General features: G+C 38.0%; 1 protein-coding gene across 4 annotated transcripts in view; it reads right to left on the bottom strand.

The window, feature by feature from the left end:
* Nucleotides 1-2,645: 2,645 nt before the first annotated feature.
* hectd1 (HECT domain containing 1) overlaps nt 2,646-14,868 on the bottom strand; it is a 182,225-nt gene continuing 170,002 nt past the window's right edge. For 2 of the 4 annotated variants that reach the window (XM_078562871.1, XM_078562872.1), the window contains exons 30-42: nt 13,824-13,881; nt 13,410-13,592; nt 12,906-13,119; nt 12,710-12,795; nt 12,303-12,430; nt 11,802-12,003; nt 10,704-10,841; nt 9,110-9,723; nt 6,936-7,014; nt 5,979-6,072; nt 5,255-5,405; nt 3,838-3,982; nt 2,646-3,623 (exon numbers count right to left, since the gene is read on the bottom strand). In XM_078562871.1, coding sequence (XP_078418997.1) covers nt 3,486-3,623; nt 3,838-3,982; nt 5,255-5,405; nt 5,979-6,072; nt 6,936-7,014; nt 9,110-9,723; nt 10,704-10,841; nt 11,802-12,003; nt 12,303-12,430; nt 12,710-12,795; nt 12,906-13,119; nt 13,410-13,592; nt 13,824-13,881 — 2,230 coding nt within the window. In that variant the 3' untranslated portion in view covers nt 2,646-3,485. The remainder of the gene's footprint in view (nt 3,624-3,837; nt 3,983-5,254; nt 5,406-5,978; nt 6,073-6,935; nt 7,015-9,109; nt 9,724-10,703; nt 10,842-11,801; nt 12,004-12,302; nt 12,431-12,709; nt 12,796-12,905; nt 13,120-13,409; nt 13,593-13,823; nt 13,882-14,868) is intronic. The other 2 variants (XM_078562873.1, XM_078562874.1) reach the window with 1 other exon arrangement.

Here is a 14,868-nt window from a genome sequence, read left to right as displayed (position 1 = left end):
AACTACAAAACAAATTAAACTAATTAAACATGCACACGAAGAGTATTCAATACAACAGTACGAAAAACCTATATTTGCAGTAATTACAAATCTCAAAATTGCATGTCTTAACAAACAACATTTTTAAAATTCTCATCCACATTTTCAAATTCCTACAACCCTTAATTGTGACGTCTTACACACCCAGAGTTTCTTTTTTGTTCCAGCAATGGAGGCCAATCCTTCTGCTACTTAGATCCCAAGCTCTGGAATTCAGTCCCTAGATCTCTCTGGCTCCTTCTCCTTCTTTAAGATGCTCCTTAAAAAACACATTTGCAGCAGAACCTTCCAGGCACAGATCAGCCTTAACAGACACCTAGGTACCTACTAGAACCCTACCCAGATGATGAACATGGTCATCTTCAACTCGAAGGATGAACAAGAAAACACAGGAGGAGCACACTTGTTAAACTCAAATTGGTAGATAACACTTGAGTACAGCATGGAGCTCTGGTTGCCATATTATAAAACAGATATAGAGGCACTTGGAGAGGGAGCAGAGAAGATTATTATAAAGACGATGTCAGAAATAGCTGATATGTATACAGGGTATACACATTAGGAAAGGATTGACAAGCTGCTCTCTTTTCTCGTGAAAAAAGGCTGAGGGATGAGGTCTTTAAAATTATGAAAACTTTGATAGACTGGATACACAGAATGTATCCTTTTGTGGAGAAGAGGATAACTAGTGGCCATCACTATAAGATAGTCACCAAGAAGTCTAATAGGGAATTCAGAAGAAACTTTTTTACCCGAAGAATGGTGAGAATGTAGAACTCGTTATGGTTGAAGCAAATAGCATAGATAAATTTAAGAGTAAGATAGACAAGCATACGAGAGAGAAGGGAATGAAGGGTTACAATCATGATTTAGATGAGGAAAAATGGGAGAAAGCACGGGTGGAACATAAATGTCAGCAAGGACTGATTGGCTAAACAGCACAGAAAAAGGCCAATTGGCCCAACCTAAAATTGGTTGAGCCTGATGTCAGCTCTCCTTTATGAAATATGAAATACTAAAATTATGTTCTCAATCTCTCCTAAATTTCATGAATCTGTTCATCTTCCCAGGTCTGAAGGAGACACGTAAATGTATTTTCCAAAAATGGTTCAAAGGATTGTTAAATGGTCATGGAGATTTATTCAGTCTGGCCAGAAAGCACTGGGTCATTAGATCATGCCAAGAACAGGTCCATGGAACAATCTCAATGAGTGCAGACCGATTTGTGGATAGTTCTGTCCTTGTATGTAGATTACATAAAGTCAGTCGCTGTGTAGGTGGTCATATGCAATGTGATATGCACCTTCTTCCTGTATTTGGGATCACAAATTGAGCCCTAATGCAGTGACAGCAAGAGCCAACACATTATGATCCCCATTTAAGCAATTATGTTCAATTTTTTCCATACATCATCCCTAAAAGCCAATTTAGGTGCGGTGGCTTTATAACTGAATTTAGTTTTAGATGCATGTTCTATTCGATGAAGTATACAGTGAGAAAACAAAATTTCACTGAGGAAACTGAATTGGAGCATACTTTTAAGTATTTTGTGGTAATTTTCTAAACAGTCACCTCCAGTATGAAATTGGCAATCCCTTCAATTGGACTCGAAACCTTAACTCCGTTTCTCTCTCCACAGATGCTGCCAGACAGGTTTTCCAGCACTTTATTATTCATTAAATCTCTTGATAGGCAACCTGTCCCCATGCCACTGGTAAGATGCATTTTTTAGCCAGTTCTTTCAAGGTTTGTAACAGTGATCCAGAGATAACTCTTCTCCTCATACATATGTCATAAATGAAAGACAAGTTAGCTCCAGCAATTTGGTGGGGAGAACTCAATTCAGTGAGGATATAAAACTTCATCTGTCAATGTTTGCGCAATGCATCTCTCAGTGGAAAAGCTTGTTGCAACCAAATGATGACAGGAGAAAGAGAATTACCACTAAATCAGCAGAGATCCTAAACAAAGTAACTTATTCATCTCCATAGCTCCTGGGGAATACTTAGTTCTGAACTGCTGTGGAAAGAAAAAAATCCTAATATGTTGAGTCGCTATCCTATTTACATTGCCCCAGTGCTTTCTAAGACTTTGGTAGAGAGGCAGGTCTGAGCCTATATGTACAAGTGCATGAAAATAGCAAACATAAAAAAATAAGGTGGACTTGGGCCTCCCACCGCAGTTTCCTCTCTTTGCAATGGAAGGGCACCTGCAGAAACTGGTTTTAGGCCCGATCACTGGGCACCTGCAGATTCAATTAAGGAATAAGGCAAGGCAGCTGGGACGGGGTAAAGTACTAGTATCAGGTCAATATGTTTCCATGCTGAAATTTTTTGACGTATCTGATTTTAGAAGTTATATGACTTATTCACTGCACATGGAATAATAAAATTAAGTGAATGATTCACGAGTAATTCGTTGACTGTGAAGCAGCTTAGGGTACCCTGAGAATGTGAAAGGAAAGGTGTAAAGGCAATTTCATTTTCTTTCAGCTTTTTTTATACACATTTAGCTTAAGCAAAAATAAAAGTTTTCCTTCCCGCCCACAAAAAAAATCACTAAATTACAAATGCTCAACCAAATACAAAAAAGGCTATTCACTCAAATACTTTGCAAATATTTTAATGATTATTTTAAGCATACACATTTGAAAATAGTTTGTGAGACTTGAAACTGCAACTCAAGTTAAATAAATGTTTATAATATACAAAGAAATACAGGGAAAAGCTTAGCTTGCTTTAATGTGTGCCTTGCACCTAGAACCAGTGTTTCTAGCTTTACTGTAAAATTGCACAAATGCACTCAAGGATTTGATCTTCAGAGCAGGACATTAAAGAATGAAAACATACGCACGCCAAACAAACGAGGGGAAAAAAAGCTTATTCATGATTGTATACTAAAATGAGAGCAAGTAATATTTTAATACTCAAACAGTGCAGGCACTAGTAAACAGGAAATGCTGTTGGAAGAAATGCCCACTCACTCTCTATACATTACAATTCTACACAAGCAGGTTCTTGACCGATAGCATTAGGCCAGCACAGGTCGTCAAAAAGTGGCATTCGTAGTGAACCCAGGTACCAATTGCTGTACGTAATAAACTAAATAGAACACAATGCATTGTCAGAAATTAAACACTGAAAACATGACAAAAACTGCTCTTAGGAACATTTACAGGACTGTCCCAGCTTCCAATCTCATAAGCCCTTGAAGCAGCACACAGTGCTCTGTGTCATTATATTTGCTGGCCTTGTTATTAACAGGAGAAGTTTGTTCCTGCCAAAACTTTAGCAGCTAACATTTATTCATTATGTTTTTTCTTTAAAGCCTCAAAAAAAAGGCAAGCTGTATAAGAACACAGCTGGAGATCAACATTTTTCACACAAACACAAGAGTTCTAGTTTCAGATTCAGTGTCCCATTCACTATCCATCAATGTCCATTAGCTCAATTAAGATGAAAACCTTTCTCCATTGTAGCAGCTAGCAAGCGTTCTCTCATAATTTCTTCAGAGGAATATTCAGGCAATTTAAGGTAGTGCACACACGTGTTTACTGATGGATAACTTGCATCTGTTGCATCAACCTAACAAGAAGAAATATATTAAAATATATCCCTTGGGTAAGTTAATGCATCATCATGTTTAGTAGTAACCAACCTCATAGAACTTACAATCTAGATCTCTTTATTCCAGAACAGATTTATGCAATTAACATTTATCTAAGAGGAGATATTTTACTAAAAGTTTTGGCAGTTTTTCAACATGAACAAATCTTTCAATGTAGTTTAGATTACATACCTTGCGTACAATGGTGAGCCGTGGATGAAGGTTAGCTAAACCACCTGGTGGGAGAGTGGAGCATCCTGTGGTGAACTGCAGAAATGCCTTCCTTTCATCTGACGACATCCCACAAAGAACTTTTATAAAGCGAATGAATCCCGGACTGAGCAAAAAGAGTGAAAATAGGATGTAATAAGAGATACTGGACATGGCTCATTTTCCTATGTTGAGCAAATAATATGAATTACACCAAGTCAGGCAGAAGTCAACATATAAAAAAGGTATTTTTGTTTTTGTTTGTGATAAAAAAAGAAACAGCATGAGAAACCACAACCTAAAGGAAAGGGAAAATTTAATATAAAATCCTCTTGGCCACATGTTCAGTGAAACACTGCTTGTAAAACTGGCTCAAGTTTATGTACATTATAAACCTAAACAATCCCGAGTCGATGGTAAAACACTGCTGAGATTGAGAATCATGGGTGCCAACTAACACTCTACCAATGTCATCTATGGGTCTGTGAAAATTTGTGGAGGAAATCTTAAGGATTATTACCTAGAATAGTGTCAAACCTTTTACTGGGCCCATGTCAGCCACTAGAAGTCTTGAAATGTATCACTTTCTCACCCTTTTAGCCGTGCACGTTGTACGACAGCGATCTGATTTGGGGGGCGGCGGGGAGCAAACATGAATTGCTTTAATTTGCATTTTGGACTGCATTGTTTAACTTGCAAGATAACATTTTGCAGAAACTAATTTCTCGTCATAAATGGACACAACATACTGTTCAATCTGTTCATTTTGGAGTAAAAGAGGTTGAGGGAAAATTTGATGGAGGTGTACAAAATTAAGATAGGTTTAAAAAAAGTTCCCATTAATGATGGTAAAAGTGGACACAGTTTTATGGATTTGTGCACAATATGCAAGGGGAATGTGAGGAAGAATTCACTTATGCAGTGAGTGATAATGATCTGGAACACTGCCTATGAAGGCAGTGAAAGTAGAGAAGATTTCAAAAGGAAATTGGATAGAAACTTGAGGGAAATAAACATGCAGGGCTCTGGGGTAGAGCGGGGGAATGGGATTAACTGGACTATTCTTCATAGCTGGCACAAACTCAAAGGGCTGAATGGCCTCCTTCAGTGCCATAATGACTCTGACTGCTGCATTCCCTGCAAGTGCACAATACAGAACATTGCACAAGGACATTTACGAATACTTTGAAAGTGGTATTAAAAAAATGACAGTGGTTCATTTGACACAATCTTTGAATGTGGTATCCAGCAAACACATATGTATCCTTTATTCAAATCTGTATCGTAAACAACTACCCTGTTCATAGCTTTTGAGGAAATAGTAACTTAGCATTTTTAATAACACATGTATCAATATGAATACACAGAATTGTCCTTTGGTAGTACAGAATGTTAATACCTATCACGGGTATAGCCCAATTTGGGTTCCGTATAGTTAATGATATCCTCTGCAGTCCAAGACGGTGACTGGTTTCCACAAAGGATCATTTGAACTTCTTCATGGCTGAACGAGCTCAGCTTTTCCAAAGGAAAAACGCGGTTGAATCCATCTGGAAATGGTGGGGGTGGGGGTTAGTGCAGTGGTGGGTAGAGGGAAAACGGAAGAGGAAATGATAAATAACTCTCTCATAAAATCTTTACATTTTCTAATTGAGTCTTTCAATTTATAATTGCCCTTGCTTAACTTTTTGACATCTGTTACAATTTTTGCTAGCCTTGCAAAGAGCATTCTGATCTACTTTTGCACAATTTCACTTGCTCAATAATGGCAGGATCAGATACTGACCTGATACTAATATACTGATCCATAACCATATTTTTGTTCAAATCCTCAACTTTCTTTTCCTCCTCAGTGTTCTGTCTTTAACAGTTATATAAAACTATATATTATGCATGTAACATCCAGGTGCTTCTGAATTTACACTGCTTCGCCATTTGCTTTGCACAAATGCCATCTTGCCCTGAGCCTCTATGTTAGTCTTGAAAGCTTACTGGATTTGCTCATTAATTACCAATTGAATCTGCCACAGAAAGACATCTAGTAATTAAGCACTTAAGCAGATTTTTAACAATGTGATCTGGTCCTCGATTTTAGTAAATTTAGGGTTAACAAAGGACATTACCTCGGAAAGCATCCATCTGTTTTTGTATTCCAGTGTGCATACAGAAGTCAAACATCAATTCTACGTACTCTTCTGCATTGTCTATCGTTACCATCTAAAACAATAACATGATAAATGAATCCAAAACAAACCAAAACTAAAAAGGCAAACAATAATGTTCCATTCCAACTGCTTTGGCACACATTCCTCTCTTACCAAGGATGGAAGAGTCAATTACTAGGGGACATAGATTTAAGGTGAGGGGGGAAAATGTTAGAGGAGATGTGCGGGGCAAGTTTTTTACGCAGAGGGTAGTGAGTGTCTGGAATTCGCTGCCAGAGGAGGAGGTGGAAGCAGGTACGATAGTGGTGTTTGACATCTGTTACAATTTTTGCTAGCCTTGCAAAGAGCATTCTGATCTACTTTTGCACAATTTCACTTGCTCAATAATGGCAGGATCAGATACTGACCTGATACTAATATACTGATCCATAACCATATTTTTGTTCAAATCCTCAACTTTCTTTTCCTCCTCAGTGTTCTGTCTTTAACAGTTATATAAAACTATATATTTTGCATGTAACATCCAGGCGCTTCTGAATTTACACTGCTTAGTCATTTGCAATTCGTCAAGAGGCAGCTTGACAAATACATAAATAGGATGGGAATAGAGGGATACAGACCCTGGAAGTGCAAAATGTTTTAGTTTGACAGGCACTATGATCGGTGCAGGCTTGCAGGGCCGAAGGGCCTGTTCCTGTACTTTACTTTTCTTTGTTCTTTGTTCTTGAGTCAAAGACAAAGTGATACAAAGCAATACACAAACCCTAGCCTATCATATGTATTATCATGTTACCCAACCCAAATGTTAATACTGGAAGCAGTTCAGGTGATGGGAGAAGGGGAAAAGAGCAGAGACCATGTTAAAAACAAATTAAAACTCTTTCCCCAAGTATTTCTTAAAATTTTACCACTGACCTCATCATCACCATTTGGCTTCAAATCAACAGCTGTAAATCCATGTACTTTGGACGAAGGACAAAACTGGAAATTCAGCCTGCAAGATGTGGACAAATAATTAAATAAAGAAACAATTAAAAAATACCCAATGTTTAATAGTTGGTTTCAAATGACTTCGAGTAGAAGCATTTAATATTTTGCACAGTATAACTCACTTTGTCTTTGGCATTTTGTTTATTATTCCCCTTCCTGCAAACTTTTTGCCTTGTGTGCATCTTATGGGTCAGCCAGTTAAGTGACCTGGTGCATCTACAAATACCATCAACAGTTCAGTGCCAATAGAAAAAAATACTTCCCTGAGAACTGGCTTTTTACAAAAGTGAAAATAGTATTAAAAGAACTGGGCTATCACTGACCATAAAGGACAATGACCCCAACAGACATAACCACTGGTACCCACAAACAACTCACAACACCACTCCCAAAACCAAGTGAATTACTTCAAACCTCTACCAAACCACATTGCTCTCAATGCAAGCAGTTGTGCCAAGAAACATGATGTGTCAATGAACTATAGCATGCAATTGAAAATATAAGATGGCTTCATAAAATGTGTTAAATGTACTTTTAGAATCACATAAATTAAAAATATTGGTCATCGCATTTGATACCAATTCTCTGATTATAATTCGTGACCTGCTCACAAATTTAATTAATGAAGCCAAACAACTGTTAGATTACCTACCATGTGAAGTATTCCTCATTTTTGTTCTCATTTAACTTCCACAGACAAATAAATGTGATTTAACTTCAGCATACTAATAGGGAAATGGGAAGCACATGCACATTCATACACAGACCTCTCGTAAGAGGTTGGCACTGTGGAGCACTATATGGCAATGTCCACAAAAAAAAACTCCACCTGGGGAAGGATACTTCAACTATTTTAAACAGAAAGAATGACAGAACAACTAAGTCAAAGGCAAGGGAGCTCAACACAGAAAAATTGAGAGTTCTAAGCATGAGCTCAAATAAGGATCTTGATGGAAAGTATAGGGAAACTTAACATGCAGGGTTGAAGTATATCCAAAAAGAGAGGAACAAAACACCTGCACAGTATGTAATCAATCAGCCTTAAGCAAAATATATCAAAGTCAAAAGGAAAAATTGAGCTCTTGATTCTTGGATAATGCTGAGGACATTTAAGAGTACAGGAGTACCAATAGCTTTAAGATGAATTCAAGGGTTCTTTTAATTATTCCAGGAGCTACTTCTTGTTGCCAAATAATTGCTGTATTTAGCAGATTTAAATATTAATTAAGATTGGATTTTATGTGGTGTTTTATCCACACACCAGACTATGAAGTTCAATAATCCTGCAGGCTAAGCAAAATTACAAACACAGAAGTTTATGGATGCTTATGCAAAGCTGAATGGCAAAGCTTTGCGGTGACAATTACATGCACTGTGTTGCGCCTCAAGTACCTCCTGGATCCCTATGCGAAGGCGGTGTCTGAAGTTTGCAGCCACCAATGAAACTCATAGACATACCTTAAAAATGAAGTTGTTCTGGAGTCTTGGACCCAGAGAAGTTTGAAAACCTTAATGCTGATAACCAAGAACACAATCCTGACCCAAGAGCCAGTGCCTGAAAATCAGCATTTCTTTAGTAACACCATTCGCCAACTGTACCAAGAAACATACTTTCCTGAAAACTTATATTATTCTTTTCATTTTATAGGCCACACCCTCTCTTGTTGGTCTCTAGACCTATCCTAGTCAAAGAAAATACAACTGAAAAACACTGGGACACTGTTCACACTTAACAAGCCAATATTGGGAGAGGTTGTGACAGTGTAACTGTGGGGAACATGTAGACTGCTCTTCTTTCAGGCTTCAATTGTGCACACAACTTGTTCAATCTGGATATGAACTCATTATCTTACGCTGACACCTGCATTCATACAGGCAGGCTAAAAAGACTTTTGGAGTCACAACAGTAATTACTTTCAGACCTCTGGCGTATTTTGAAACTTTCCAGCATAGGTTCCACCTTTAAGCCTAGTTAGAATCTATGAAGCACAACATGTGACCAATATAGCTTTTAGCTGATACCAAACTGTTAAATGGAACGAAAAATATACAGAGACAACTGAATGACTACAACACAAATAAACAAAGGAAATTCATACCCTAAATCCTCTATGCCGAGTGGTGGCCCTGACCCTGATCGATTCTTCAAAGTAAGCTCCTGGAGTTGTGTGTTTTTCTCATCTTCTGAAAAAGCTCTGTTACTTAATATTTGCCGTCTCTTCACTGACAGTTCCTTGATTTCCTTCAAGAACCTAGCTCTGTGCGGATTTACCAACTCAAAATCCTCCCAAGTCAAAATTCCATGGAACCAACCAGGGGGTTTAGGTTTAGGAGGATCAAGAATAAACTCTGATTTTGAGTCTTCATCAAAGCTCCCAACAGATATTGAATCATGACCTTCTTCTGTTGAAGCCTCAGACTGGCTTTCAATATAATGTAAGTTACCATCTACCTGGGTCCCATATTCATGTAGTAGTTTACTCATATTGCTTTTTATGTCGCCCATACACATGAGTTTAAAGAAAGGTTTAGAAATTGGAATATCCACCAGTCTGTTGTCCTGAACACACTTGGCTAAGAATATGCCCAGGAAATGGAAAAGCTTGGTTATTCTGTCCATTTCTTCACTATCCTGTGGGAAAGCAGCAGAAAAAAGTCCACACGATCGCTGCACATAATATCCTGGTGGCTTAAGTCCACCACCCAAGTCAACCTGTATAAAACCAGAAAAATGACATGTGTAAGATAAATCTTCATCACATTACTCTTCATATTATGAACAAAATGTTGTTATAATTTGCTAAATTCAGAATTTTAATTGGTAAATAATAATTGTCATTTCTGTGTATTGTCACGACTCATTGGGGAGAGTACACTGCAATATCAAGCCCCACTGCTCCCTGAGCCGCGACAAATGTGAAAAAAGTTTGATCAACCCAGCTAAGTGTTTAATTTAGGTTAACAGAATACGAGCACCAGGTTTGCAAATTAATAAGTAAAATAACTGTTTATTGAATAAATTGTCTTTAACCAGTGGCAAAATCAAGAAATACGAACTGCTAATTTCTAACTCTATAACCTAAACTCTCTTCCTTCTTAAATCCCTATGCACACACATACAAGACACATAAAGTACACAAAACATGGATTTTAAGGGTAGGATAAAACAGTTTTGATGTCTTCCAGCACTTTCAGTCTTTAGTTCACTGGTTGAGCACTTGATTTTCAATGTCTCTGACAGTGAATTTCCCCTTTTGCCTCTTGGGGTTTTCAGAGAGAGAAAGAGAGAGTAGGTTATAGAGATATGAGGGGAAAAGCCAGCTAGCTATTAGTGCAGAATTACTGGAATCTTACACACATAGGAGAGAGAGGTTTAAAGTATTTTTCCTTTCAGGCTAGGGGCTATTCTGCTGCACTGCTCTCACACAAACCCTGGTCACCTGGTCAGGAGCCAATTAAAATGTTGTTGCCAGGCAGTTGCCCATTAGACCAGATACCTCCTCGGCACCATCCTGCCTTTCATGGCACACACTGTTTCAGGACAGTAATATATATAGCCCTCGTACTGTTCCAGTAGACATATCCTTTAAACTGCAGCCATTGTAATTTTAATCCACAGTCCAACAGAAATAAAAAGATATATTCTTTACAATATCAAAACAAAAACAGATTTTTCTGCTTTAAATTAAGTACCTGTCGGGATTCATCATCCGGAAAATCATCATCACACAGCCAAATCCCAAGTTCTTTCTTTTGAAATTCTGCTGCTACGAGGGCATAGAACTCTAAAGTTGGACCAAGACCAGTTCCTTCTTCACCTAAAAATTCAACCTGAAAAAATACATCAACATCAATGACAGAGAGGTTGACGCCAAAAGACTTGGGGCAAAAAAATGTTATCTCTGCAAATAACAAAGAGCAGCGAAGCTCTCTTTTTGCCAGTGCTCAAGATGTAAGTAGTCAATCTTTGCATTCCATTGGTCTCCTTAAAACAGTGGTATTCACTAGAAAAATAATGACGGCTAATTGAGATAATGGAAAATGTTAATCAGGCTGCAAGTAGAATTTTAAAAATACTTCGATTCATTTGTGATTTATTTCTTCATAAAAAGATACCTTGGTACATAAAATCTAAAAAGATTATGAAATACAAACACATTAGTAACTGTAAATGTTACTGTGTTTAATAACTTGCTAACTCTTAATCGCTTACCTCCTGCCTGCTGACCCTTGCTCCTCCTTGCCGCTTCCCTCTCCTGAGCCCTCACTGTGAGCGACAGCTAAGGAGGGAGGCAGTGAGCAGGTGTAAGCAACGACGAAGTGACACAGTCAGCAAGCGGAGGGAGGCAATGAGCAGCAGGAGCACATGAGCGAGCGGGTTGGCAAGCAGCCCATGTAGTGAATACCGTTGCCTTAAAATACATAACAGCTTCTGCAAACACTCTCCTCCACCGGAGTCCACTGGGAATATAAACAATTACCAGCAGCGGACCCTGATCGATTACCCCTACAAAAGGTGCTCGTACCAATTGCAACAACCCTGGCTGAGATCAGCAAATTCAGTAAAGATCATTAATAACCCCTAGTAGTTGCATAGCCTATATGATTTGGCTACTCACTGCCTTAACCAGCTTCATAACAAAATTGAATGTTTCAATTCACTGTCCTTTGAGAATTCTGAGAAAAATGCAAGACTGCTCATTTTAAATCTCTTGCTCAAACACAGTCATGTACCAGAGTCACGTAGCATTATTCCAATTGGATTTTGAAGTTTTTTTTTTTACTATTTACCTCTAGAACAGATTTTCTATCAGCATGAATTTGCATGACATTCTCTGCCCACTCCATTAATGTATCACCACGAGGAACCTTGACCCGTTCATGTTTTAATCTTCCAACTCGAAATTCCCCTGGGTCATCTCGCCTCACTGCTGTGGTTGTTCGGGTACGTTCCATGGTGGCCTCACGTCTATTCTGTAGCCAAACTATTGCCCTAAAATAAATGTAGTAGTGAACAGAGATATGAAGAACACAATGTTAAACACACAGCTAGAAAGTAGGGATCGTCCTCAGCAAAGGGACAGCTGAGTCAGCAGAAACAAAAAACAAGGAGTTTGCTTATAAGCTAACATTTTTTTCTGCCATACCAGGTTTACTATTGAACATTTATAATTTGCGGTGAAAGATAAAACAAATACAAAGGCCATACTCGCACCTCATGCCAATACCAAGATGGTTTATATTGAAAAGAAATATGAATGCTAAGAAATATCACTTTAGTCCATCTTTTACCTTGATGCACCAAATGCTGTACAGGTGAAGTACAATTGTCTGGTTTCAAAAGGGATCAAGAATGGACACTTGCTGGTCAGCTGCTCACACCAGTCTGGTAGTGCACTACTAGCCAAAGCCAAAGGTTCCTGCAATAAACACCAGAAAAAACAGAACAAAATATATAACATATCAAAAAGTAACAATAAAAATTCAAAACATCACAACTGCGTTACTATTAAATTGATATCGTAATTGAAAAATTTTCATCAAGATTACAGAGCTATTTAGGCAAACATCTCAATATTTGCACTATTAATGTAGAGTTTGGCAAACTATATATGGCAATGTAATGCATCAATTTTCTAAATTGAATTGCAAGAAAATGAATACAGGATTTGTATTTTGGATAAATTTTAAGCAATTACCTCAATTTGCTGTAAGATTTTTGTGGTGACTTTTTTGCTTGTGAATTCTTCTGGTGAAACGTTGAACTCAAGCTGACCATCACCTTCTGTCAAAAAAAACCCCACCAATAGTGAACTCAAGAACAATTGTTATATAGAACACCTCAATTCATATATTTTATGTCTCTCCCTTTCCAGGAGAAAGATTTAGCCTAACCTTCATGACCTCGCCATGTGGAGTATGGATCACTAGCAATAATATAAAGAATACGAAGCAATTGTAAGACATCTTCCACACCGCAAGCATTCTGTCCACTCCCAGCCTTGGCTTGTGGTTGCTCTCGTGTTCCACTAAGAATTTCACAACTGTGCAAAGATGAAATGGGTCCATGGTTTAGTCCAGATGATTTTGATCCATGCTCACAAAATTCCTGCAGAAAGTTATTTTATAAAAAGGAAAAACATTCAATAACTCACTTAAGATACTTGTAAAAACAATCAACTACATGCACTTCTAGTCAAAGCCACTTGCAAATCATAATTAGCACAAATTTGAACTTGTACAGGAGTATAAATATTTTTATAGAATATGAATGCATTAAAGCTACAACTTTACATTAAGTTCATTTCAAGCAAATAACATTACAACATAAGCATTGTTTTTGCTTTTACGGGTGCAGACGTATATTATCCAGAAAAAATATTTTGCACGGTAATATACCTTGTATGCAGCTATGAGCTGAGAACAATTTCTGTTTTTCCTAATACTTTTATTAGTGCCGGTTAATTTCCAGTGCCGCAGGAAAGCTGAATCTGCATTCTTCTGCAGGTAGGTTATCAAGTCATTCTTTGGTAATTCATCAGTGCCAAGGTATTGTTCCACATGCTCTACAGACCAGCAGCCCTACAACAGGAAGAACCAAAGGTTGGTCTTTCCTGATTGTAAAGTCTTACAGGTTGTACATGCATTAAAACTAAAAATTTAAACTTTTCTATTATTCATGCTCTTTAGATTTAAAAAGTCTGTTTGTCAGAATTATGTTAGTACTTCAATTTGATCATGGTAATAGTTTAGTCTGTTATTCTTAGAAGCAAAAAAACATAACATTGCAGCATGAACAGAAACATTACTTACCATCTTTCCATTTTCCCCTTTCTCTTTATCAGAATCTTTCATCTCTCTGTACATAATCCTGGAAGAAATCGTAAGCATCCATCAAATATTCAGCTTACTGATATAAACTTTTAGTCTGCATTCAGCTGCTTACACTTGAAAAATTCGACATTGATGAGTGGAAAATTTCTTCACTCTGGCACTCCATCAGCATCAAAAGCTCCAAGGGTTATATAGCAAATAACCAGGGGCAGATTAAAGTTCACCCAACACCTTAAGCTTAGCTCATTTAAAAACAATGAACATGATCCTGTTGGCTATCATAGGAATTAACATCCTACATAGGAGCCAAGGGGTTAGGAACAGAAGTAGGCCATTTGGCTCTTCGAGCCTGCTCCACCATGATAAGATCATGGCTAATCTGGTTGTGGTCTCAACTCCACCTTCTGGTCTGCCCCTCATAACCCTTGACTCCCTTGTCTGTCAAAAATCTATCCATCTCAGCTTTGAATAAATTCAATGACCAGGCCTCCACTGCTTTCTGGGGAAGAGAATTGCTCAGACTAATGATCCTCAGGAGAAAAAAGTTCTCCTCATCTCATCTCCATCTTAAAAGGGAGACCTCTTATTTTTAAACTGTGTTCCCTAGTTCTAGTCTCCTCCCACAAGAGGAAACAGCCTCCAAGTATCCACCCTGTCAAGTTCCCTCAGGATCTTATATGTTTCAATAAGATCACCTCTCAATCTTCTAAACTCCAATGGTAACAGGCCCAGCCTGTCCAACCTAAAGATAAGCCCTTCATCCCAGCAATGAGCCGAGTGAACCTTCTCTGAACTGCTTCTAATACAATTATTTCAAATAATGAAACCAAAACTGTACACAGTACTCCAGACGTGGTCTCACCAAGCTGCAATAAAACTTCCTTACTTTTATATCCTATTCCTCTTTCAATAAACACCAACATTCCATTTGCCTTCCAAATCACATGCTGTGCCTGCATACTAACTTTTTGTGTACCAGGGCATCCAAATCCCTCTGTACCACCGAGTTATCGCTCTCCCCATT

This window comes from Cetorhinus maximus, chromosome 18 (assembly GCF_964194155.1).
Source record: "Cetorhinus maximus chromosome 18, sCetMax3.hap1.1, whole genome shotgun sequence".
In the NCBI taxonomy this organism is placed as follows: domain Eukaryota; kingdom Metazoa; phylum Chordata; class Chondrichthyes; order Lamniformes; family Cetorhinidae; genus Cetorhinus; species Cetorhinus maximus.
This window is presented reverse-complemented; position numbering and strand designations above follow the sequence as displayed.